At 41.9% G+C, this 26,571-nt stretch overlaps 2 protein-coding genes across 2 annotated transcripts; both read left to right on the forward strand.

Annotated features, from left to right (window-relative positions):
- The first annotated feature begins 3,137 nt into the window (after positions 1-3,137).
- On the forward strand, positions 3,138-12,630 carry tbpl2 (TATA box binding protein like 2). Its single transcript, XM_007893283.2, has 7 exons — positions 3,138-3,182; positions 5,235-5,659; positions 7,521-7,608; positions 8,742-8,833; positions 8,972-9,139; positions 10,601-10,695; positions 12,486-12,630. The coding sequence occupies exons 1-7, from the start codon at positions 3,138-3,140 to the stop codon at positions 12,563-12,565; spliced, it is 993 nt and encodes a 330-aa protein (XP_007891474.2). The 3' UTR covers positions 12,566-12,630.
- Positions 12,631-13,868: 1,238 nt separating this feature from the next.
- atg14 (autophagy related 14) lies at positions 13,869-25,724 on the forward strand. The gene is made up of 10 exons (XM_007893281.2): positions 13,869-14,110; positions 16,193-16,255; positions 16,466-16,508; positions 17,643-17,724; positions 19,510-19,747; positions 20,029-20,258; positions 21,071-21,188; positions 22,488-22,578; positions 23,376-23,461; positions 23,937-25,724. The coding sequence occupies exons 1-10, from the start codon at positions 13,875-13,877 to the stop codon at positions 24,247-24,249; spliced, it is 1,500 nt and encodes a 499-aa protein (XP_007891472.2). The 5' UTR covers positions 13,869-13,874; the 3' UTR covers positions 24,250-25,724.
- The last annotated feature ends 847 nt before the right edge of the window (positions 25,725-26,571 follow it).

A 26,571-nucleotide genomic window follows, 5' to 3' on the forward strand; every position in this document is an offset into this window, starting at 1 on the left:
GATGGGGAAGCACTGCATCGTTCGAAGTGCCACCTTTAGCTAAAATAACAATACATTTGGTATGCTGCCCTTCACCAGGAGAATGGCCCAAAGCGCTTCACACGAAATATTTCAAAGGGCAGTCATTATATGTTTTGTGAGCGGATGTCTCACTGTTGTGCTACGTGCGCACAGCAATGAGACATTAAACTGAGGTCCCTTAGGCCTATTCACATAGATGTTGAAGATTCCATGGAGCTAAATGATTGATAACCACACCAAACACAAGAAACAGCGTCCAGTGGGGGTGGAAGAACAAGTCACTACAGTCAAGCAACAGAAAGATGTTTTCTAGACAATGTTCACCAACAGCAACTAGGAAAACAATCACTCTGGAAGCAACTAACACATTTCCAAAATCTGAAGCGATGTGTATCGTCAAGCCTGAATTATACACCTGGTTACAGCCCCAGGCATTAGGAATCCGCCCTATACTCAGAACACATTTGTTGTCTGGTTGAACAAGATATGCCTCTGGTTCTGAGACCAAAAACCCTTTAATCATTAGGAATTTACCGCAAGTTGTCAAATACTGCAGCACCCAACTAACATCTACTGCAAGTTATGGTTACCACTGGTGAAAAAGGAAAACATTTAAATGGTGACAATTGTACAAATGTTCTAAACTGACTCAACTGCAAGATATAAAGTACTATAAATAAGATTTCACTGCTGTGCACAATTGGCTGATGTGTCCCAACCACAGTCAATCCACTTTACAATATATTCTGTGACGCAGTCTTAACAACATGATAAGGCGCTGTATCCAAAGCAACAATTATTATTATTCGATTCCACTGTAGAGTGTGATTAAAGTTACATTTCCTGATTATCCCTTGCACCCTTTGCTCCGCCACTGGAGGTCACGCATTCAGCCACTACTCTCCGAAACTCTGGAACACTCTTGCTCTTGCCTTGCCTCCTCTTTCCCCTTTTTCAAGTCCTGCCTGAAAATCTTCCTTTCCAATTGTGTCCTTTTTGGTCACCTCCCACCACCCTCCACTCCCAGCTCGGAGTCAGGCTCCGCCACTGTTAAGCACTCTGAGATGCTACCCTCCGTGGAGGGCGCTATATAAGTGCAAGTTGTTGTTAATGTAGAACTGTCCTTATAAGGAAAGTCTACCTTTTCCATTAAAACAAATTGCAGGAGATTACTGATAAACAAATACTTCCCAGTATTTCCAAAACATTTGCTGCTGTGTGTTGGCCAGATCCAGTCTGAAATTTGCAGTGGTTTAAACTTCCACACTCCCTTCCCCCAAACAAACTAAGTTCAGATAACACATCTGCAGAAAGATGACCTGACCCGAAGCCAGTTTGCATCCTCACCAGTTGTGGTGTGAACATTTCCACAGAGAATTTGGGGTTTATGTCTTTTTATGTTGGCAATAAAATTCACAAGTCGCTCCCGTCCAATTCTCTAACTTCTTCCAATTCTTCAGACTAAAATGTAAAAAAACACTTGGAGAAATTTCAACCAAGGAAATCAAAAGCAAAAACATTTCTAAGCAACAGGCATCGCAATATTATTTTAAAACTATCTTGGAGTCGTTCATCTGAAAAGTGAAACAGCTTTGCAGGTTCTCCGTCTTAACAGGAAGGCAGGGCAGCCAAAATCAGGACATCTCTAGTATGGGAGAAGTGTAGACACAAATCCTACATCTCTCTCTCTCTCTCGCTGCCAACTGGCCCCAAATTTCCTTCTGTGAGATAATTCTGACCATTCCCTATTTTTTTATTCACTCACTTGTTTTAAACTTGTAGGCAAAACAGGAGCTGGGGTACAAGAGGAAGAGAGAGAGAGAGAGTTGAATTATAGCAATACAAGCCCTTGACTCTCAATGACAAGATGTTTGTGTTTGACTTCCAGAAATACCTGTCAATCAACTTTACTTCCTTCAGGGAGCTGTTTTTCAACACATCTCTTATATATACAAGACACACCTCAAAGAGAGAGAAGCCTCCTTACACCAAAGCCTGAACTTTCCAACACAAGGTCTGCTTTAGGCAAAACATATGCTTTAAGAAAACCATTTTGACTGAGATAAACAGATTTTCTGTTCAGTCTTCCATTAAGATGCACCCAATTGCAAGCTTGCTCCAACGCTTTGAAGATGCACCTTTAGAAGCCATGAGAATCTATGACCCTGAATGCTTCCTTGCGCGTAATCAAATTAAGATGCAACATTCACGTAACACAAGGATTATTATTTATTATTACTGCTACTGCATTTCCAAAACATTGAACCGATAAAATGAAGAAGTCAAACAAGGATTCAACAAACTGAAATCAACCTTCATGCTCACACACTTCACTGAATTCGCTGGCGGTCAAATGTATTCTGTGACAGTGACACTGTCGGGTCCTGACCCAACTGTCCAGCGCCTTGGGACGTCCTCCCGACGTGAAAGGCGCTCGATAAATGGAATCTTGTTGTTGCTGTTGTTGTTGTTGCTGCTGTGCCAAATCCAACAGGCAAGTAACAAAACACAGATGCTTTGGCCAACCACACTTGGTATCATCCAGAGCCAGCCATTCCCCACAATAGGACTCATTATATAACACCATTATCTCAGTAACACTCACAACATCCAGAGCAAAGTCTGCTTGAGTGCTGGCAAGCAAATTGCAAACAAACAAAAACTTGCATTTGTGCAGCACCCCATCACCCAGAGCCCTTTAAATACGTTTATATCGTCTGTTTTTTTTTAAAAAAAAGACGCCTGCAATTCCCTGCTCCGTTTGACTCTTTCAATCGTTTTTAAGCAGTAAAAAGCACGACGTCTGGGGCTGAACGTACCTCTTTTGCTCCACACAAATGCTGACTCAGCAAAATAGAGAGATTCCCTGGGATTTCTCCCAGAACATGCAATCAGACTTACCCCCCCCCACCCCTTCCAAAAAAAAACACACCCTCCACTGCACGTTTTTGCAAAGGGGGTGTTGGGGCTCTAACTTAACTCAGACTAACACCTAACACATGAGGATACTCTGCAATCCTCACACCAACTCTTTCTGCCACAAGATATGCTTTAGGCAAAAGCCTTTATTTACTTTTTGCAGGAATTTTTTAAAAAAAATACCCAGAGAGATGCTCATGGAGCCGACGTTGGAAAGTTATTTTGATCAGTCGGTTGAAGATGTAAGTGGAATCATTCAGTGGCTGTGGGTCGGTGGGAATGGGGAAGGGGTTGAGAGACAAAGGGGTAAGGTGATCCCTAGTCTATTTTGTTATAAGGACCCCCCACCCAAAAAAAAAAGAAATATAGCACTTCTTTTGTAATCCTGCAAGAGCTAAGAAATGACTGAATTTCTAAATGAAGCTGATCGATTGCTGTGTTGCACTGTGTTACTGAAGGCTGGATATCTATCTGTCTTGGAGCAGATTTTTTAACTCTGCTGTAGGATACAGACCTTTACCAAATGATGCCATTGACCCAAACTGGAACACTGTACATCAAACTTTAGGATCCAGTGGATTGGCTCAGTTGGCCTCGGGGTGAAGATAAGATGTAGTTTGTCCATTTCAAGTGAGATTGGAGTGAAATTCCTAACCTACAAACCCCGTTAAGAGGCAAGCCATCGATTAAAAGTAATTACAACTGCTGGAAAACAGAAATGAAATTGAAATGAAAAAAACAAAACAAAATATTTAATGTAATGAAATTAAATCTATCGACTTAGACATGGTGGGAGAACAGTATTGATGAGGCGAGAGAATAGTTGAGGGTTAAGACGAGAGGCGATATTTCTCCTATCATCTGAAAAAGTTGATCAGTCTGTCTGTCTGTCTTCTTTTTCCCACTTGGGTTTCACCCTGACCAACCAGACCTGCAGAGGTGAAGATCATATCACTTAACCCTCACTCCTCGCTTTCGTACAGTGGATTAATCCATAAAACACTCGCCACGTTTTGAACTATGTCAAATGTCATTATTGCAACTTTGGGGAAAAATTTCTGACAGCTTTTTTAAGATGTTGCCTATTGGAAAATGACAGCAGTGGTTCAAGATAGTACATCCTGCTCCAGAATTGTGGATTTTTTTCACACTTGAATAAGCGTTGGGCAGGTAGTGTAACACTGTGGATTTATTAAAGGACATTTCATTATTAAGTAATTAGTTATTAAGACGCAAGTGCTCAAGATTGTCACACATGTTTTATCCACAGCGTTTGCCTTTTTTTAAGTACATTTTTAGGGGAGTGAGTTTGTTCAAGCCAACTCACGTTCTTTCTGCCTCTACTTAATAGATGTTGATGTTCTCTTAATAGACACCAGGTGATAAATTCGCTGGCAATTGCTACCTACTCTTGTTAATAGGAAGGTGAAATATTTGGTTCAGCATTGAGATGTATGTTCACTGTCTCTCACCTGCTTAGACCTGGAAATGATGGGTATGATTGAGGGGCTGTCAGTAACTGAACAGTTTTTTTTGTGTATATTAAAGCACCAAAATATGGGTTTCTAAAAAAGTGGTGCCTCAGGACTAGATATATCTTCCTGGAGTGTTTCAAAAGAGCAATGACTTGTTGACTACCTAAGCATTAATAATAATCCTTGCATTTGATATAGCACCTTATCATGTCGTTGAGATGTCTCAAGTGCTTCACAGAATATTACTGTACTGGTTTGTGTAGAGGATGTGTTCCACTCAAGGAATGAAAATGATTCTGTGAGGTAGGTACAAGAATGTCAACATTAATACATTTTGAAAAAATCCTTCCGTTTGATATAGCACCTTTCACGTCAAGAAGACGCCTACAATTGCTTCGTGGGATTTTACCATAAAGTGTAGCATATTTGTGGGCAAACACGGGAGCCAATTTGCACACAGCAATGTTCCACAAACAGCAGCAGCTTGCATTTAAATAGCGTCCTTCACGCAGGGGAGCGTCTCAGAGTGCTGATCCAAGATTGAAGAATGCTCCATTTTATCAAGGGGATTGTTGGCCAGGCCATAAGATCTTAACATCCGTCTGAACAGGCACAGGCGGTATCTCTTTGCAGCCACTGAATCACAGGGCAGACAGGCATAAACAATGATTCAATCCAAAAAGTGATGGTTTGGAATAAATTGATTAAATTTGTGTGCAGATGACTTGCATGTAATATGAAATGCTGCGTAGGTAGAAGGAAATATTTAAGAGATGTGCAGAAACTTGTAAATCACTATTTCAATGTCTTTTGTTTCAGGATAATCTCACCACAGACACTCCCCAAATCTACAGCCCCATGCTTCCTTTTGACTCAGACCTGCCAATTCAGGAACATTGCTATACATCTCACCTCGATTCCCTCGGGGAGCTGAAGACCGAGCTGACCTCGGCTGATCTCAGTTTCCTCAGCGATGACCCGGATCAGCAGGACGAGGACTCGGGCTTTCAGAGTCAAACCCTGGAACAGAGTGACCTGCACGTGGGAGACTATAACAACAATATTGTGGGCACAATGGGAGCGGGAGACGACACCCAGTCATACTCGTACCTGTCTTTAACTGACCCGAGTGACACCTCGGGTCTCGATGATCCATCCTCAGTTTGCCCAACTCCATTGTTCCCTATGACCCCTGTCAAACCCATGACTCCTGTAGAGAGCTCCGGGATATATCCCCAGTTACAGTAAGTCACGTTTTATTTGACAGGTGTCTTATCTTAAGGGCATCTGGCCCTCAGCAGGCAAAAGGTTGGACCACCCTGGCTTAAGGTTTTATCTGAAGGAAGCGTCTCTGATAGAGCAGCCCCTGCCCCTAACATTGCACTGGAATGTCAGCCTCGGATGTGAATTCAATTCCTATCATGAGGCTTGAATTCACATCCTTCTGACCCAGAGACACGAATGCTCGACAAGATTATTGAGTCAAGCTGACAATGTTTCACCTATAAGATAACAGTCTATCCATTTTACGGTAAATCCAAGCGCTTTGAGACATCTCGACGACGTGATGAAGCACTATATCGAATGCAAGGATTATTATTATTTTCTCACTGAGCCAAACAGACTCCACAACATAATATGCTTAAACAACAACAACTTGCATTTATATAGCACCCTTCACACCGGGGTAGTGTTTCAGAGAGCTTAAAGTTTACTAGGTATGTGAAATGTGGAATAACTGGGCATTTTCCCGATTCTCAATTTAAGGGACTTAGTGTCCTGTTGCATGTTTTCAAAGAAGCAATTTTAAAAAGATACTTCACGAGTGATCCTTTTTCCAAAAACATAAAGGAAACGGGAAGGAATACTTTTTACTGTTACTCTATTATAGAGTAGCTTTAACAATGGATCATTGTTTCACTTCCTGTGCGGCCTCTTGCAGCAATAAATTTGGACAAAATGCACATTTGCTTTTGACATGTGGTGGCTGTTGTAATCTTGCCCCCAAAAAGAGATGTGGACGACCAGTTTCCAAACTAAGACTGAATGGAATAACTTAACAGGATTCTGCATAATCTTTGCTATCAGGAAGCTTTTGATCAGCATTTGAAGAGATGCAATATCAAAGGGCATGGGGCGGGGGAGTAAAACCGAGAGAGTACTGAAATTGATAGCTCCATCAGGGGATTTGAGAATTTCTCTGAGAAAGATTGCCAGTCAGGAGAGATGTTGCGAGGTGGCTCTACTCACTTAGGAACCAGGTACAAACTCCTTTCATCCCCTCCATCTGGGCTGTTCAATCTTTTCTGGTCCTGTTACCCTGCCTATTCCTGGACTGGGCAAAGTTTTGGGCGGGTTTCCTTACTCCACTTGCCCCTATTTACTAAGCAGTAAGTAGGAACCCAATTGTTGATCAATTAGCATATGCTTTCGAGAGATAATAATTCCTCAAAAAAAGATTGGTCATTCAATCCACGACTGTTTGTGGGACACTGCTGTGCGCAATTGGCTATGGCTTTCACCCACAAAATATACAGTCAATTTACTTTCCAGTATTTTCTGTGAAGCACTTTGAGATGTCTCAACAATGTGAAAAGGCACTATATCAAATGCAAGCAGTATTAGCTGTTTCAAATGCAGCTGTTTTGTTTTGTAAGCATTATTATTATTATTATACATATCGCTCTTCCAATTGTTCCATATTGCTCACTCCTCACTCCTTGTGTTCCTCATTCCTTTCTTCCAAGACTCCAGCCACCTTTTGAGCTGATCTTTTTTTTAAAAATAATCTCTAGCAGCAGGATCTTTCATTTATCTGTGGAGATTTTTTAAAAATGAGTTTGAGAAACTATTTAGCGTTTTAGAAATCACTGATTTTCTACCACTTGTTCTTGTGAGTTGTATATTTCCAGAACTGCTTTGAATTAAATTCTATTCCTTGCTTTTAGTCCTTAGGTTGGGGAGGTGGCCATCAAACAGCCTAACCTCAAAACTTTGTATTGTTGTTCATCAAACATATCTATTGGGGGGTGGGGGAACTGAAGGCAGATTTTATTGGAAGATCACAAATTATATATAATATAATACAAATGCTTTTCTTCACAGGAACATAGTCTCCACTGTTAACCTGGCCTGCAGGTTGGACTTGAAAAGAATAGCTCTGCAAGCAAGAAATGCAGAATACAACCCAAAGGTAACAGCCTTAAGCTGCCTAACACTGTAGGATTTTTAATTCATAGATAAACTTGTGAATTTCATATTGTATGTGATCTGCAGCGCCACCTGGTGCCCTTAAATAATAGTACACCCTCCTGAACCGCCTTACAAATAGAACTGCAGTTTGCCTTGAATTATAGAAATTTACAGAGCAGAAGGATGCCTTTCATCCAGTCTCCACTAGCACTCAGAGGAAGCTGCATTTTCAATCCCACTGCCCTGCCCAATCTTGCGCTTCAAGCCTCCAGCTTTAAATATTTCGTATTTTTTAATATTGGTAAATATTCTAGTGAAAAAAATTGTGCGTTTGATATAGCTTCTTTAATTTCAAAACATCCCAAGGAACTTCACTGCAAATTTCTGTGAAGTACAGGGCCTGTGTGTTTGTAGGCAAGTGTGGCAGTAAATTTGCATGCAGCAATTCTCCAGAAACGGCTATGAAGTGACACCACGGGAAACTTCCTTCCCTTGAACAGGCAGACGGGACCTCAGATTAACATATCATCCAAAGGATAGCAACTCCAACAATGCCGTGCTCCACAGCAATGCACTGCAGTGCCAGCCTAGACTCAAATTGAATTCAAATCCCAATGTAGGGCTTGAGTCTACAATCTTCTGAGCCAGAGGTAGACTCAGAGTGTTACCAGCTGAGCCAGGCTGACACAGGACTTCAAACATTATTCCTCTTGGTGCAGCTATAGAACCGATAACTTTGGTTTCTGTAAATTAAGAGTAACCTCTGTGTTTGGTTGGTATAATATAATAGTCAAAACTAATATATAATTGAAATCATAGGCAAGTTTCCTTACTCTACACATCTCTGTTTACTTGGCAGTAAGTAGGAACCCAGTTGTTCGTCAATTCGCAGATTGTTTTCCAGGGATAATAGTCCCTCAAAAAAAATTGATCTCTCAATGCACGACTGTTTGTGTGACATTGACATTGCTGCAATTGGCTGCCGCGTTACGCACACAAAATACACAGTAAATCCACTTTTCACTATATCCTGTGAAGCGATTTGAGACATCTCAATGATACGATAAGGCGCTATATCAAATGCAAGGATTATTATTATATTTTAATTGCTGAAATCTGTTTTGCATTTAATAGCGTTTTGCTGCAGTGATTATGCGTATCCGGGAGCCCAGGACCACAGCACTGATTTTCAGTTCAGGAAAGATGGTCTGCACTGGAGCCAAAAGGTAAAGAGGAACCAGGGGTCATTTGGCCTGACATTCTTGACAATATACCATTGTTTTCTTCCTGTAACTCGATGTGACCTCTGTCTAGGATCTTGGCTTAACTGAATCAAAATGGTTTTGTTTCTACTTTCTCATTAGTGAAGAGCAGTCTCGATTGGCAGCTAGGAAGTACGCACGTGTGGTCCAGAAATTGGGATTTCCGGCCAAGTTTCTCGAATTTAAAATCCAGAACATGGTTGGAAGTTGCGATGTGAAGTTTCCCATCAGGCTAGAAGGGCTGGTTCTCACTCACCAACAGTTTAGCAGGTAGGGAATACCTCAGTCTGCCAGCTTCCTTATAAAATGTCTGATATTTTAACAATAATATATACTAAGGAGCAAGTTTTCACATCTTCGTTTTCATCCTGTCTCAGTTGGTAACACTCTTGCCTCTGAGTCATAGTTCTTCCTCAGCACTGCACAGTAGTGTCTAGATTACGAGTGGAAACCCCACATTGGGACTTTGAACTCACTAGACAATCTTATGCAATTCTGAGGGTGTGCCGTTTTGTTGGAGGTGCTATATTTAGCTGAGGTATTACTTGAGCCATCTTGATGATGTGATAACTAAGGCGCTATATCAAATGCATAGGTTATTGTCTGCCTTTTTGCTCCGTCAAGGTGTAAGATGTTGCACAACCTATATTAATAGAAGAACATTGTGCATCACAGGATTGCTGGTGAGCTGAGCTACCTCATTTCATTTGCTGACTCTCCTTTTGTGAGAGTATTACACAGTAAACCCTAAAGGTTTCATTCTCCTGTTTAGCAGCTTCTTGCAGCCACCACAATGTTAAGACTGTTGACTCTGCACCCAACGGGCTGGACCTTTGCTGCAATAGTATCCTTGCTTTCGATGTAGCGCCTTACACGTTGAGAGGATGTCTCAAAACGCATGACAGGACATACTGTGAAATGTAACGTATGTTGTGGAGGTGTTTGCAGTAACCAGCAACTCCTGGAAGCACCACAGCTAATGGCTGGGATTCAGTCCATCAAGCTGAATCTTCCCTGGGCAAAGTTTAGCCGACTTCCCAAGTCTCGGATGTTGTGACCGTGTGGGATCTAGAGATGTGATTTTTTAAAAACAAAATATATAGTCTATTTTAAATGAGATGTTGCTATTCACAAAATGGCAATCCAACCCATAAAGTCCCTTCCCTCTCCTGAAGATGGTGGTTCATGCTGTGGTACAGTTCCACAGGCACTGGCAGTTCTTTGAGCTTTTTACCCAAGTGGCCATTCTTCCCATATGAGCCTGAGCAGTAAGTGTTGGCAAGCTATGCCTCTATGATTGGGGAATCATAGAGATTCATATGATTCTCCACCACCTTTGGAGAAGAAAGAGGAAAAAAACATTTATTTTGAAAATATACAGAAGGAAATAACAAGTATCGGTGTTCATTTCTCTCCATGCTTCAAAGTCCGGCTTGATCCCTTTGTTACTACACAGGAGAAATGCACAGTTTAGGGCAGTTAATAGACTGGCCAATTTTGCCTTTATTAATGAGCTTAACATTTTGGCCACCATCAGCTTTAGATGCGGAAAACAGATTGAAAAGTTGGCCCGAATAATGTGTTCCCTCATTACTAAGCTGGCAACAAGGTGATGTTTGGCTCTATACAAAACTTTCTGTGTATGTAGATAATGCAATGAGCATTTTTTTGCAATGATGTAGAGACTCTGGCTTCAATCACACCTTAATGTAACTTGTTTTTTATTTCCAGTTATGAACCAGAATTGTTCCCAGGTCTTATTTACAGAATGGTTAAACCAAGAATTGTGCTGCTTATATTTGTTTCTGGCAAGGTTGTTCTGACAGGTAAGAACTGAAATCTGCTTCACAGTTGTTGCTTGCATTCAGTCCATTAAAGCACTAGCTGACAACAACAACAACTTGAATTTATATAGCACCCTTCACACGGGTAGCATCCCGGAGCAACTAACACGATAGTCATTAAAGATATGGAAGTTTCTTGGTCTGACCTCAACTCCCAATCTCAGCCAGAATTAGGAAAGCAACAGTAAGCCTCAGGTAAATAATCTTTGCGACCTATCTAGCAAAAAAAACTTCATTTATATAACGCCTGTCACGTAAAAATAAACCTCTCAAAATATTAATGATTTAGAAATGAAGTGGATGTTTTTATTTTGGCAAACACAGCAGATGATCTAAGCCAGATACGTTCCATTAACAATGAGATGAGGAGCCAATTCATTTGAATTTGGGAATAGAATTTAAATTAGGACAGGAATATAAACCGGGATGTTAATCAATAAATTCCAAACTTTGGCTGTTTTGGCTCAGAAATAGTTTTCAGTTCTGCACCCTTTTTCTTTTAATTCTAGGAAAATCATTTTCTAAATGTTAAAAACGTGGAATTATTCACGATTGTAATAGGCAGATCACTCCATGTTTAGAGTTGTAAAAGAGATTGATGGAGATTGGAAAATGTCTTCAAAACTCAACTGAGCTGTTTCATTCTAGTTATAGCATTTTATTGTTTTGATGTGTGTGAGCTCCCATGTATGTTGCTCCGCCTTGGTAACATCATGGGGTCAACTTCCATATGTATGCGGATGACAACCAACTCTATCTTTCTGCCTCCACCCTCAACTCCAGGACCACTGCTGTTCTGACAGACTGCTTGTCGGACATCAAGTCCTGGATGAGGGCAAATTTCCTACAGTTGAATGTGAACAAGACTGAGGCCCTCCTGATTGGCTCGCGCCAGCGCCTCCGCACCTCAGGCTTTGGCAGCATCAACCTCCATGGTTGCACACTTCAACTCACCAAGCCAGTCAGGAACCTAGGTGTCTTGTTCGACCCTCAACTGTCTTTTCTCTCCCACATTCAAGCCATGACCCGCTCTGCCGTCCCTCACCTCCGTAACATCGCCCGACTCTGCCACTACCTCACCCCTCAGGCCTCTAAAACTCTTGTTCATACCTTCATCACCTCCAGGCTCGACTATGCAAACGCCCTGCTTGTCGGCCTTCCAAACTCCTCCCTCCACAGGCTGCAGATAATCCAGAACTCTGCAGCCAATTTCCTCTCCCGCACCAAACTCTGTGACCCCATCTCCCCCATTCTCGCCCGACTCCACTGGCTCCCCATCCTTCAGAGGATCCAGTTCAAGATCCTGGTCCTCACATACAAAGCCCTCCATGGCCTTACCCTACCCTACCAACCTCCCTACCAACCCGCCCCCTCCCTCCGCTCAACTGGCTCTGGCCTGCTCTACGTCCCCTGGCCCACCGGCCCCGCCATTGGCGGGAAAGCCTTCAGCCACTGTTCCAGAGCCACAACCTCTGGAATTCCATCCCCCAATCACTCCTCCTCCTTAGCCTCCTTCAAGTCCTGCCTCAAAATCCTCCTCTTTGACCATGCCATCGGTCACCCCCCTTCCCCTCCCCTCCCTTCCTCCCCCCCACCCCCGACCCCAGCTCGGGTCTGAAATGCTGTACACTGTTCAGTGCCTTGGGACGTCCTCCCGACGTGAAAGGCGCTATACAAATGTAATCTTGTTGTTGTTATATGTGTTTATATGATGCATGAGTCCCACCCTCAATGCATTTTCTGAACAAAAAAAACTTTCTTTCTTTCTGTAGGTGCCAAATTCCGGTCAGAGATCTACGAAGCTTTTGAAAACATTTATCCCATCTTAAAGGGCTTTAAGAAGGCATGCTAGCAAAAAGGAACCACCATCAGTATCAGTAAGCTAAGTGCCATTGCTAAAACATCAGGATAGGATCCACTTCACTATGACATCTGTCCCTAGTCGCACATATAAATATGTCTGATCACTGTATCCTCAATAACACAATGGCTTTCCAATCATATGCTTTATATTTCAAACCTACTCTTGGAAATATGTACTCACCAGCGCATTCAGCTTCTGATTTTGCCCTCTGTTATAGGACGTTGTGAATGTTCTTTGGTAGAAGAAAAAAACATTTCTTTGAAAATGTTGCAATTAAATTGCATTCATGGTGTATGTGATGTCTCTTGGGGTTAAACTGTAAAGTAAAATATGAATGTTTGCACTGAGCAATCTGTCTGGACCCTTTATTCCACACTGTGGATGACACTGGCTAACAGTTCACAGGAGCCTCTATGAAGATATTCCTTAGCCTAAAGACTGATATTATATTAAGGTTGTTATTTGATATTATTGGGTGTGTACTGAGAGCACAAATACTGGAGAAACTCACAATTGACCTCCATGCTATCGAATTTCTGAGTGACTTGTTAATAAAAAATAACAATAACTCTTATATTTGGTGCAATAATAATGACTTGCATTTGATATAGCACCTTATCACCTTATCGTTGAGATGACTCGAGGCACTTCACAGGATATACTATAAAGTAAATTAACTTTGCATTTTGTGGGTGAAATGCAGAGGCTAATTTGTGCACAGCCATGTCCCACAAACAGCTGTGGAGTGAGTGGCTAATGTTATTTGGGGGGATGAGACCTCAACGCGGGTTCCGGGGTCCCCCGAGCCTTGGCTCTTGCCAACCTGCCGCCTGATACTTTCCAGAATTAGGTAAGCAGGAGGTGTCCCTCCAGGGAGAGAGAGCGAGAGAGAGAGAGAGAGAGAGAGAGTGCGCGTTCCATTCCAACAACCCGTCTCTGGGATTTCCGCGTGTAGGTGGGATGCACGGAATTCTCAGTTGGGTTTGGACCCCTCTTTCGCACGGGGATGGGTTTCTGTACGGGTCGGGCACCGGGCGGCCAGAAAAAAAATCAAATGCAGTGCATCAAACATATTGTGTCAGCCAATGCTTTTTTTTGGGGGGTGGGGGGGGTGTGTGGGTGTGGTTGGGGGTGTACAGGGAGGGGGGCGTTTTATTTAGTATTTTGCGCCTGGGGCTGTGGCAGTGATTGACGGACGTTCCCTTAGACACCGAGAGAGGGAGAGAGGGGGGGGGGGAGCTTCCCACAATGCACCGGGTCAACAACAAAGACACGTGACCTGGCGGCGGGCAGCGCGATGGCGTCGGCGCCCGGGCCGCGGGCAGCTCAGCCGGTACCGCCGCCGCCCCCGCCGCTCCTCCCGCCGCTCCTGCCGCTCGCCCTGCCGCTCCTCGACTCGGTGGACGACGCCGAGGGTCTGTACGTGGCCGTGGAGCGCTGCCCGCTCTGTAACACGGCCAGGAGGCGCCTGACGTGCGCCAAGTGCATCCTGGCCGGGGACTTCGTGTACTTCGACGGCAGGAACTCGGAGAGGTAATATATATGTGTTATAATGTATGTGTATGATAATAAGGATGAATAACAGCCCGCCAGGTCCGCTAAAACGGGGAGGAAACGGGTTGGTGGGTGCCAGCCGGCCCGCGGGCCGGGTCAGGCCCCCGACAAGCCAGGTCGGGGTCGTTACCCCTCCAACCCGCCACCACAGGAGCTGATGTCGCGGAGGGAACGGACAAAGTTCTGGTTAAAAGTCAGCCTTCAACTTCATAGGTTCCAAGAAACAGACGGTCAGAGACAGACGCACTTGGGAAGTAGACAGAGAGCTGCTCAGAGCCTGTCATCTCGCTTCCTTCCCTCGCCTCCCTCTCCAGGGCAGAGATCTGGGGTGGTAGTTGGGGGGGGTGGTAGTTGGGAGGGGTGGTAGTTGGGAGGGGTGGTAGTTGGGAGGGGGTAGTTGGGGGGGGTGGTAGTTGGGGGGGGGTGGTAGTTGGGGGGGTGGTAGTTGGGGGGGGGTGGTAGTTGGGGGGGGGTGGTAGTTGGGGGGGGGGGGGGGGGGGGGTGGTAGTTGGGGGTGGTAGTTGGGGGTGGGTGGTGGTTGGGGGTGGGGGGTGGTTGGGGGGGGGGGTGGGGTTGGTGGCGTTGCATTGTCAGAGGTGCCATTCTTCAGATGAGACGTTAAATCGAGGTCCCGTCTGCCTGTTTAAAGATCCCATCCCACAACTAACGCATCTATCGGGAGGTCCTCCCGACGAAGGGCCCCGTGCAGGTGTAAATTGTTGTTGTTAGTTGCTCACCTCGTACCCAAACAATGTGAGTCGGAGCTAACTGAAGCCGAACGGGTAGAATTAATGATCCTTGCTTTCGGTGGGGCCACCTTTTCACGTTGTCAAAGCGGCTCAGCGTTTCGCAGGCTGTACCGTCAAATGCAGCAACTGTGTGTTTTTTGTGAGTGAACATGGCGGCCAGTTTGCGCACGACAATAGTGATGCCCCCACAAAACAGGCATGAGGTGAATGGCCGGTTTTATCTGGGGGGATTGCTGGCCAGGACATTAGGAGAAACTCGCTTCTCATTTTGAGCGGTGCCCTGTGATCTGTAGTGTCCACCTGAAAGGCAGACGGGATCGCAGTTTAACTTCACATCTGAACAATGGGATGTTTGGCTACTTTGACAGATAGAGTTGAGTTTAGTTGAGTCACCTGAAGTCATGCCTAAGGGGTACAGTGAGTCCTTGAGCCCTGGAGATGTGCGGAGGATAGCAATAAGAATGATTCCTGGTATCAGAGGAATGAGCTTTGTGAAACCCCGATGCTAAATGAGATAAAAGAAATCTAGAACAATACTTTCAGTTGTGCCAGGGAGCAGGACAGGAGGGCACATGTTCAGAGTTGCAAAAGGCAATTTCAGGACAGCCACCAGGAGTTTCTTTACATAGAGAGTAATCAACAGCTGGAATATGTTACTAAGAAGTGTGTTAGAGGCCAAGATTCATTTAAAAGACTATGATGCTCTATATCAGTGAAGATAGGGTTGGTATTCTGGAAGGGCCTTTTTCGGCAGAATCTCAATATGAAATTACTTCTCAAAAACCACCATTGTTCTTGTCTACCTTTCAACCCTCCCCACTTTAGACTGGAATAATGGAACTATGAATGAAAATTAGATTTTCCTCACTCCTTTCCCCCCCTCCGCCCCCATTCCATTATTCGAACTAGAGAGATTGTGTTGTATATTTACTGTATGTCATTCAATTGAAAACAGAAAATGCTGTCAAGTGATCCCTGTCAATCAGTATTTGAAAGGCAGAACTCTTCTGGTGAAGAGTGATGCCTAAAATCACCTCTTTCGGGTGACGGTGGACTTGTATTTTTGTGGCATCTTCAAATTCACAGCATTTTCACCTTTTAGATTAAACTTACTATGATCACATCAGGCTTATTCCCCATTCTTCTGGTGTGAACAAGTGAGTGACCTACAAAAACACTTGAGCACAGGTTGTTGTCTTCTATTATGGTGGGACAGTCTCCATAATATGCAATAAGACTGCAGTAATCCATTATTTTCTTCCTAAAGCAAAATTGTGTTTTTTCATCATTAAGGTTTATTATTTCTGTGCAGGTATGCAGACAAGCTGGACCGGCTAAAATGCTTGAGAAATGAAAAAGATGAATACCAGCAACAGTAAGAGTTATACTGTTCATCTATAGTTTACATTTTGCTTTCATTGTGTGGCTAAAATTTTACTGTTTTCTTCATTACCAGCCAATGTTTTCATATGCTGTTTGGAACTGTTTTCCGTGTGGATGAGAGTGTATATATTCTACATGTATATTATATATGCATGTTTGGGTGACTAGACTATGCTTCAGTTCCTTTCATCTTACTTTGTAGAGTTATCAAAGCTATTGAAGGAAAGTGGAAAGCTGATGAGTTGGTGAGTTATCTATTATTTATTGCTTAATAGGGTTTGTGCCATATTCACATTTTGTATCCCTTCTGTCATCGTACTCTGCCTGTCCAGTGTGGATCACAGACTGTCCAGTGCCTTGGGATGTCCTCCTGATGTGAAAGACGTTATACAAGTGTAATTTGTTGTTGTATAAAAGCCAATTCCACCTGTTATCTGTCAGTTTCATCTAATCTTAAACATTTGGATATTTCTTCCTTTCAGCATTGTACTGTAATCAGTTTATGGTAACGGAAAAGCTTGATGATGAATTACTCTGTTGGATGTAGAACCAGTTGGGTTTTCAAATATTTTTATTAGCCAAAGCCAATTTTGTAAAATTATGTGATTTATTTAAGCTGTTTGTGGCAGAAATCCATCATTTATTCTTGCAGCCAAATTTCTTTGAAGTCACATGACCTCAGTGGTTTGAAATATAAAAGCAAAAGTGAGCGATGCACCTTCCTTCGAGATGAAAGAAAGAGCATTTCACTCAATGTTTGTGTGAGTGCATTTGTGTTAGTTGCCTTTATGAAATATTTATCAGTGTCAAAACATTAGCTGCTTCACCACACAGTTTCCGCACAATGATTCATTATCAAAAGACGTAGAAAGACTTTCGGGATAAATAATGCATCAGTTACCATAGGTTGCAATAAACCCTGTGTGAAATGAACTAAAACCTACAAAATACACAGTCACTTGACTTTACAACGTGAAGGGTTTTGAGACGTCTCTTCGGCATGATAAGATACTACATTGTGGAATCTTGTAGCTCAGTGGTTAGAACGCTCGCCTCGCAAGCGAGGACCCGGGGCGAAAGGTTGGACAAGTTTCTTTACTCCACATGCCTCTGTTTACTTAGCAGTAAGTAGGAACCTGGTTGTTAATCTATTGGCGGATCGCTTTTCCAGGGGTAATAATTCCTTCAAAATAAATAAAAATAATTTGGTCAGTCAATCCAAGACTGTTTGTGGGATATTACTGTGTGCAATTGGCTGCTACGTTTTGCCCACAAAATATACAGTCAATTCACTTTGAGTAAAAATACTTTTGCTCTGTATGTTAACCTTCCAATTAATTCTGTTTGAAAGCCTTGTATTCCAATTATTTTATTTTTAGAAATGGAAGATTATGTCTTGCCAAATGAGGATTGAACAGCTGAAGGAGGCGATTTCCTCTGGAAATGATGACGTCCAAAGAGGTACAAGAACTTAAGTGAGCTAAAATGGGTTAACAATAGTTTATCCATTTGGTGAAATTCTGATAGGAATCTTTGAAAACTTAGTCATTGTTTGTATTGTTTCTCTCTCTGTACATGGACCTTCCTAGGATGAAAGCAGGCCTAGCGATCTCATCCTAGTTTTCAGCCAGTGCTGTTTATAAGCAACCACTGGGAGGTGTATGAGAGTAGCATGAGTTGCTGTTCATCGAGTTTCCACTCGCAACCTCTTTCACTTTGGCACGGCTGGGATTGGAAATCGCACGTGGGGAATTCTGAACAGCATGGATTAGCCATTAGCCAGAGATATAACCTGCTGCATCATCAGGTCACCCTGAAATTCTATCTTGTTTTTTTTTAACTTATTATCCTGAAGTTGAAAAGCTGTTGATGCAGCAGGTGTCTAAATCTCAGTGGTACCTTGTTCCTTTCATTCCTGTACCGTAAACTCGTTCCATTTAAGATTTATATGTTTCGTGCCTGTTTATGGTCTTTGCTAAGGCTACCTCAATTGACCTGTTTTTTTTCTCCCCCGGTTTGAAACTACATAAATTGTGACTCATACCTCGATGAAACCCAGCCTTAATGAACTCACTCTTAAGTAATGCAAATGATGTCATTTGGGTGGGTCACAGGAAACTGCAGAGAGCTGGTATAAAAGCTCCACAAATGTTATTGGAAACTACAATTTTATACGTTTGTATGTTGGATCTTCTGTACATATCAGTGTTTACATTGGTGTGCTACTCTTAGCTCAAAACTTTATTTCTTGTTTAATTCATTGTTTATGAAAACATTAACTCAAAACACTATTTCTTGTTTATTTCTTGTTTAATAAGTTTATTAAAACAAGATGTAATGTTTTGAGCTAAGAGTAGCATACCATTGGTTAGTTGTAAGGCACTTGTTCAGTTAGGATCATGAGTCTGTTGAAGCTTTGGCTTGCAAAGTTAGGAGCATGTTGACATCTCAGGTCTTGTTGAGCCAAACTAGGCTGATTAACCTTGCCTTGGATATTGACAGGCTTTATTAGTCATGTCTCCTCTGTATTTTACACTAATGGAGAGAACAGTATGGAGGTTAGATTGCTTTTCAACCAGTCGTGACTTAAGTCAGTTGTTGTTAATGGTTAGGGAGCAGAACCCACAATGTGTTAAACATGTGTTTCTGTTCAAACAGTTTTTTTAAAAAAGGTGGGGCAGAGTTTATCCATAGTTAATGATATTGTGCTAGTGTGACTGGTTGGAGAGAAACAGTTTAAAGCAATTGTCTTTATATCAAAACTTTAAAAGGACAATATTATATGTTTCCATATAAATGGATAGTAGAAACAGATGACCAAATACAGTAAAACCCTATTATAAGGCAGGTTTTCTTAGAAGACGGGTACCCTGTTGATTTCAGTGTGTGGACTGACCTGTTTTCCCACATATTAATAATTGCCGACTTCTGGGTGATCAGATCACTACTGACATCTCTTCCTGTGTGACTTCAACAACGATCTGATGACCAGGAAGTCCTTGGGTACAAGCAGAACTCTGTCATATAAATAAATCTGCTTTAAAAAGATCCACCTTATTATGAAGTTCTGCTTGTGTATCTATGCAGGTATCTGTCAGTCAATCCATAAATGTGATTCTTTAGAACTGTTGGTTAAAGGCAGTGGATGTTTTGTGTAGGACATCTTCTTTTGTCATTAAAAGTGTGGGGAAAGAGTGAGAGAAAAAAAACTGGTGCAACTAACATCTAATTTTGTGTCCAAATTAGATACTGAATTAGTGCTTAGAAATCAGGATGACAATGTAAAGCTGCAGCGGCGAGCTCAGCGACATCAAGACAAAAAGGACAAGATTCAAAGACACATCCGTAAACTTGGGGATCTGGTCGAGAAGAAAAATGCTGACCTTTGCAATCGACACGAACTGTTGGCCGGCAATCGCTGGTCAAATATCCTGGAGCTAACCAGTGTGATTTTCCCACTCCAAGAGGTGAAAACGAGTGTGAGGTAGGAAGGATTATTTTTAAGAAATGTTCACCAAACCACCTAATCCTTAGAGTTCATTCACTTCATGGCTGTTTGTAAGACATTATCGTGTACAAATCGGCTGCCACGTTCACCTCCAAAATATCCAGTTACTACACTTCACAATAAATTCTGTGAAGCGCCTCGAGAACAGGATGACACAATATCAAATGTAAAGATTATTATTTTAATTCATGCCTTGACACTGCCGGTGTGCAATATTATTCAACTTGTATTTGGTTGTCTTTCATTGGCACTGCCAGGGATCCGGCAGATACAGCCTTGGAATCCGACAGCAGTATGACCTCAAGTACTGTGAGCGAGCTGGCAGAGGCTAGGAGGACAACTTATCTCTCTGGCAGGTGGATCTGTGATGACAATAACGGGGAAACGAATATAAGCATCACAGGCTCTTGGATATACCTTCCCAGCAATGGGGATTACTCATCATATTATAACTGGGTGGAAGAGAAAAAGACTGCCCAGGGACCCGGTGAGTTTCCTGCACAGTTCAAGTGCATAGCATTGTTTAATGGTGTTAAATACGCTTGCATAGGTTACGATGCAGTAACGTCTATAATTCACTAACTTTTTGAGGAGGCATTGAGAATTGAGCTGTCATTGCAGGACAGGTAAAGGGAGAGTGAATAAATGTGTAAAGAAAATTCTTCATATCAAACTCTTTATTTTGGTATGAAGAGTACCAAATAGATCCCATGGCATTATTTGAAAAGAGAAGAAAGTTTCTCCTTGTGCCTTGTTCAACAGCCCACCAGATAAATTGGTCATGAGCTTCATGGCTGTTTGTGGGACCTTGCTCTGCACACGTTAGCTGCAAATACAGTTAACGCTAATACACTTGACCAAAACTACCTGTGCAGCACTTTGAGATGTTAAAGACACGATATAAAATGCGGGGATGATTACTGCTACATAATCTTTCATCCCTGGACAATAAGAAAGTAATGTTTAACAGTTTGCAATTGGATTGTCTTGGCCTAATGCTTTTTATTGTCTGTTCTATGTTATGATTTGTTTAAAGTACATGGTTAACAATGTAACCGATGCTCATTCCTGATGTTATTAAATATTCACTTGTTTGAACAGGACAGTCTGAAACAAAATTTATAATTGCTTCACAGCTCAGGCTGGCATATATTGTTCAATTGAATTTTATTTTATCGCAGGATGTTTTAACAAATGTTTCATTTTTTGTTTCTTGTATGACATCAAAGGTTTTTGGATGTGTATTTGTCAACCCAATTCAATCTGTAACCCTGCTTTATGTTGCCTTTTTACATACAGACGTGGAGCAGAGTAACCCCGCGTATACCATCAGTGCGGCACTGTGCTACGCCACACAACTGGCAAATACGCTTTCTCATATTCTGGATGTAAATCTTCCCAAAAGACTTTACAACAGGCAAGTATCCAAAAGTGAACGATTAAAAACTGTGATAGACCTTCAGATATAGATGGAATTCCATATTGGATAAAATGCTATCCAGTTTCGTTCGTTCTAATTTCCTAAAAATCCTTGAAATTGTGGTCTGAAATCAGGATTAAATAATGGCTGTTTAGGATAACAGGATTAGATGGTGGATGTTTAGGATGTACAATTTATGAAATGGGCATAGGTTAACCATGGCACTGAATCAAATGTGTGTGGAATTCTTTAATCTTCTCAATTCTGCTGAAAGGGGCCCTGGCAGCTCTTCAGCGTCTTGTCAAGGTTATTTTTCTTTATCCACAAATCTAGATTGTGACCCAGTCTTGGCTGGTGCAATGCTGTTGGCTGGTTTTAAATACAGTGAAGACTCAAAGTTAGCAAACTCGTTAATTGGCTCCAAATCCAGAAAATGCTGGGTCTGAAAGAGGAAGGGTAGTTAATGTTTCCATTCTGACCCTTCAGACACTGGCGTTACAATATCACCTACTGTGTTTTTTTCATCCAGCATTTTCAGTTTTGTTTCAGATGTTGCTTTTTTTTAATTTTCTTTCTTAGTAATTAAAATCCTCTTTGGAACATCCTTGTCCTGAGCACTCTATCCTTGTACTTATGTGCACACAAAATATACAGTCAATTCACTTTAAAGTATATTCTCTGAAGTACTTTGAGACGTCTCGACATGATAAGGCACTATATCAACAACAACGTGCACTTGTGTAGCACGCTCCACTCGCTTAACAGTGACGGAGCCTGAATCCAAGCCATTTGGGGAGAGGGGCGAGGGAAGGTGAACGTAAGCAGTCGAAAAGGAAGGTTTTCAGACTAGACCGGTGCCAGTTGAGCGGAGGCGACTGGTGGTGGATTGGGGAGTGAGGAGGTCGGAGAGGTAGGGTGGTGCCAGGCAGTGAAGGGATTTGAAAATGAGTGCGAGGATCTTGAAGTCGATCCGTTCGGTGATGGGGAGCCAGTAAAGCCTGGCTAGAACTGGTGAGATGGGGGTACAGAGATTGGTCTCGGTAGGTATGCGGCCAACAGAGCTCTGAATGAGCTGGATGTTTTGAATAGTGGAGCTGGGGACCGGTGAAGAGTGTGCTTAAGTAATCCAGGCGGGAGGTGACAAACGCATGCAAGAGGATTTCTACTGCATTTGGGGTGAGGTACAGTCGGAGAATCAAATGCAAGGACTGTTATTATTATAACCACTATAAATAGTTGTGAGCACTTGTAGCACTTATTAGTTTTATGTTTCTGACATGTTTTTGCCATCTGCAGCGAGTTTTGTGAAGAGAATATGAGCAGGAAGAAGTTTATTCGGGCAGTGAATAAACTGAATGCAAACATCCTACACCTTTGCTTTTCCCAGGTACCACACCATTCAATATGAAATAGGCTGAATGTTAACTCAAATAGCTTGTTACTGAAAATAATGTTGTTAACTGATTTGATTTACCTGCTTCCGACTGCCTTGGGACATCTTCCCGATGTGAAAGGCGTTATATAAATGCAAATCGAGGTGCTATATAAATGCTGGTAGATGTTAAAGGTCCTGTGAGACTGTTTTGAGAATAGATGGGAGTTTTTCCAGGTGTTCCAGCTAACAATCCCAAGTGTCTGTGGGACACTTTGTGAACATTTTGCTCACAAAATACAGTAACTACACTTTACAATATATGCTGTGCAGCTCTTCCAAACGTCTTGAAGACAGCAAGGTGCTAAATTAAATACAAGGATTATTATTATTATGCACAAATAAGCTGCCGCTTTTGCCTTCAAATAGTCACTACAATTTACTGTCTGGGGAGAGCTTTGAGATGTCTCACCAATATAATAAGACACTAACTTCAGTAAACTCCTGATAACTCGTCGCTCCGAGGGAAAAGGGCTCAGTGGCGAGTTATCCAGAATGCTGAGTTAGGCAGAGGTATAAATACAGCTGGAATATTGACAGCAAGTTGACTGTAATGGTAGTGAGAAGTTAAACAAGGGTTAAGTTATCGGGAGTTTAATTTATTATCAAATGCAAGTACTGTATTATACTGAATATGGTTCTTTGCAAATCAGTTTATAACACTATTTTTAGGTGTGAAAATCTAGAGGTGTGAAAGCTATGGTGAATTTACATGAACTGATGTTTTGTAATGTTTTGTTTATCACACACAGCATGTTAACCCTGAGCTGTTGCATCCTTTGCACACGCTCCGGAATATTATGCATCTGGTCAGTCCTGGAAATAGCAATCTGGGCAGGTAAGCAGGACCTCTGTAGTTTTAGGATTAAAGAGCAAGTCTGTTTGAGGAAACATTTACCAAAGGGCTGTAATTTAATTAGCAAGGTACACTAAGCAATGCCATTTTTTCCTGGACTAGGGGCTCTGGATTAGCCTATCTGTGGTGCCCAGTCTAATTAAGGGTAATTCTTGAACATCTACTCTGTTCTGTCCTGACCTGTAACACATGGGTCATTGGAGAATGTTAGTAATAGAGAAGGCTGCTGCAACTATGTAAAGTGAGATTCGCATTACTGGTGGATGGTTTGCTCTTCAGCTTGGTCAGGTACTTTGAACAGAAAGTGTGGGAAATAAGGAAATCATTATTTGCACATTGGACTGCTGTGTTTTCCAGTGATCAAAAATGTGCAGTCAGCACTCTGTTGTTGATTGGTAAATGTATTCCTTGTACCCTATTGAGTAATCTAAATTGACTTGATTGTTTTAACATTTAGATCTGGGCCTTTTGAAATCAGCACTGATCTTGAAGACTCAATGGAACTGGTGGACCCGAGCATTGCTGGTCAGACGGATGAGAGTGGTGATGAACATATGACTGACGAAGAGACTGATTTGGGAACAGACTGGGAGACTGTGCCAAGTCCCAGATTTTATGACATCCCATCTCAGCCAGTGGAAGTGTTGCAGAGTCAGGCCATGCAGGCGTCGCAACCCATCAGCGCCAGCACCAGCAGCACAGGTGGTATGATATCTTCTGCGGCAGCATCAGTTACATCATGGTGGAAACAATACTATGGCCACCGCTGATCGTCTGCTGCTGTGGAATATAAACATGAAACCAAGACACCTGGGAAGAACACTTGTTTGAGCACTGCCTAACTTAATCAGCAGCAAAAAAGACTGTTGTGCTTATACTGATCAGAATGAGCATAAAACTACTGAAAGCTGCAACATTTGTCCAGGTTTTGTTTCAGTATAAGAAAAACTTCTATTTGTAAAGCAACCCCAGGTTGTGTTTGATATTCAGACCTGCCCAGCATACATGTTACATTATCAATTGTAATGTGAAGCTCTATGTATTTTCTTCCAAGCTGAACTTATATGCTGGCTGCTAAGTACACTTTACAGACTTGCCTGCACGGATGAGTCAAGTTCCACTTTACCACTGTCCACTTTGCTGGGTCAGTTTACTTAGACTACAGTGGTGGGAGTTGGTTGAAGTTTTGAGTAAATTGCCTTTTTTGATTTTTTTTATATATATATTTTTAAATGACGGCTGTGTAGACTAGCAAAATACCGTTTCCTCAAAAGTGTTTCCCTAATTTAAATTTCAGCAATAGGAGAGTTGACAATTTTGCTGTCAGACATTAATAAATCCCAAATCATGTACTGTAGTTACAAGGAGCTTCACAATGCTGTGTGGCCAAGTGACAGGCCTTAGTAAAGCTTTAAGAGATTCTGTGGTCTATACCATTAGTCTTCACTTGTTACAATCCTACACGTTGTTTGACTAAGTGCTGTAAAATAAACTTGATTAAGAGCTGGTTTTAAAAAACTAAACTTGGGAATATTGTATTTGAAATAATCAATTGGGTTGTTTTAGATTTTTGGCACCGCTATGATAAAATATCAATGTGGACAATTTTTCACAATTTTTAATCTTTGGTTGATATGTAATCTAATTTCAATGGTGTTTTGTTTTACATGGGGAAAACAATTAAATTTATTAGAAACCTTGTAAAATCCAAAGTTTATCCAGCAACCAATCTGCCATTAAATGGTTGGCTGTTTGTAAGTGTCTCCACTAGTCAGCTTACTTAAGGGCAGATGACCAGAAAAATGGAGAGCCAGATAATACTGGCATCACCAGGACTTGGAATTTCAGTATTTTGTGTTGTGATTTCACTCCTTTTATAACTTTTGGATCAGACTGCACATCATGCAGGGTTATTTCAATGTGTTTTTCTTTTTCATCAAGTATCAGTTGTTGTAATGGACTGCTAAGGGGGAATGATCTTTGTGTGCATTCCAGTTAAATTACTACTGTAATATAAATTATTATAATTCTTGCATTTGATATAACGCCATGTTATCCAGTGGAAAAAGTATCATTACTTCACAGGAGTTACTTTCAAGTGAAGACAGCCAACCTGTAGATCACATGGCAAAGATGCTAACAATACAATACAGTTCTGGATGATCTGCAGCTTGTGGAGAAGAGTTGGAGTAGTGGAGCCTAGGCGTGGATGAGGGTTTCGGTGGCCTGAGGGGTGAGGCAGTGGCAGAGCTGGGGAATATTGCTGGTCATGGCACAGATGTGGGGTAGAAAGGACAGTTGAGTTACAAGGGCAAGGTACCGGACTGGCTCAGTGGAGTGTGCATCCTTGGATAGTGATGCTGTCAGTGCCTCAGAGCCAATCAGGAGGTCCTCAGTCTTGTTGATGTTCAACTGTAGAAAGTTAGCTCTCATCCAGCACTTGAACGTCTGACAGTGGTCTTGGGAGTCAAAGTGGAGACAGAGAGATAAGAGTTGGGTTTCATCCGCATACATGTGGAAGTTGATCTAAATCTAAAATTAATAGGAAAGTTCAACCTTTAGCATTGTTAGATGAGTAATAATCTAGGCCCTCAAAAAATAGCAAATTCATTAGTCACTCAGCTGTGGGTGGGGTATTGGGCATCTTTTGAAGAGCACAATTAGAACATCACTACTCTTACAAAAATCTCTACCTACTCATGTTATTGTTGCATATTGGAAACGAATTCATTTAATATTAAGTGCTTTCCACAAAACATCACCAAGAAGGCAAAACAACCCTAGTGTCAAAATAAAAGGGCAATACTGGTCCAAAATATACATCATGTAGTGCTGATACCATAAATCCATCACACAGGAACTGCAGTAGAGCACGATCACTTAGAATTCCTGTAGGTTACTGGCGTATAGCCACATTTTGGACTTCATTATAGCTTTAGGCAAGGTGCAGCTATGTGAGAAATGTTCAAAAGATTAGCAGCACATTTCAGGATATAACTGAATGAAAAATGGGTGGAAAAAAAACAAAAGATGAAGTCAATGCTGTAGTGAAAAGTAAACTGTAATCAACTCTTTATTAACAAAGGGAATAT

Source organism: Callorhinchus milii, unplaced genomic scaffold (genome assembly GCF_018977255.1).
Source record: "Callorhinchus milii isolate IMCB2004 unplaced genomic scaffold, IMCB_Cmil_1.0 Scaffold9, whole genome shotgun sequence".
Classification (NCBI taxonomy): Eukaryota; Metazoa; Chordata; class Chondrichthyes; order Chimaeriformes; family Callorhinchidae; genus Callorhinchus; species Callorhinchus milii.

Bases quoted from the DNA above. Each gene is read 5' to 3' on its own strand.
- tbpl2 (XM_007893283.2), top strand. From the start codon at position 3,138: ATGGAGCCGACGTTGGAAAGTTATTTTGATCAGTCGGTTGAAGAT. The intron at 3,183-5,234 runs GTAAGTGGAATC...CTTTTGTTTCAG, and splicing joins TTGATCAGTCGGTTGAAGAT to GATAATCTCACCACAGACAC. The intron at 5,660-7,520 runs GTAAGTCACGTT...TTTTCTTCACAG, and splicing joins GGGATATATCCCCAGTTACA to GAACATAGTCTCCACTGTTA.
- atg14 (XM_007893281.2), top strand. From the start codon at position 13,875: ATGGCGTCGGCGCCCGGGCCGCGGGCAGCTCAGCCGGTACCGCCGCCG. The intron at 21,189-22,487 runs GCAAGTATCCAA...TGCCATCTGCAG, and splicing joins CCCAAAAGACTTTACAACAG to CGAGTTTTGTGAAGAGAATA. The intron at 22,579-23,375 runs GTACCACACCAT...TATCACACACAG, and splicing joins TACACCTTTGCTTTTCCCAG to CATGTTAACCCTGAGCTGTT.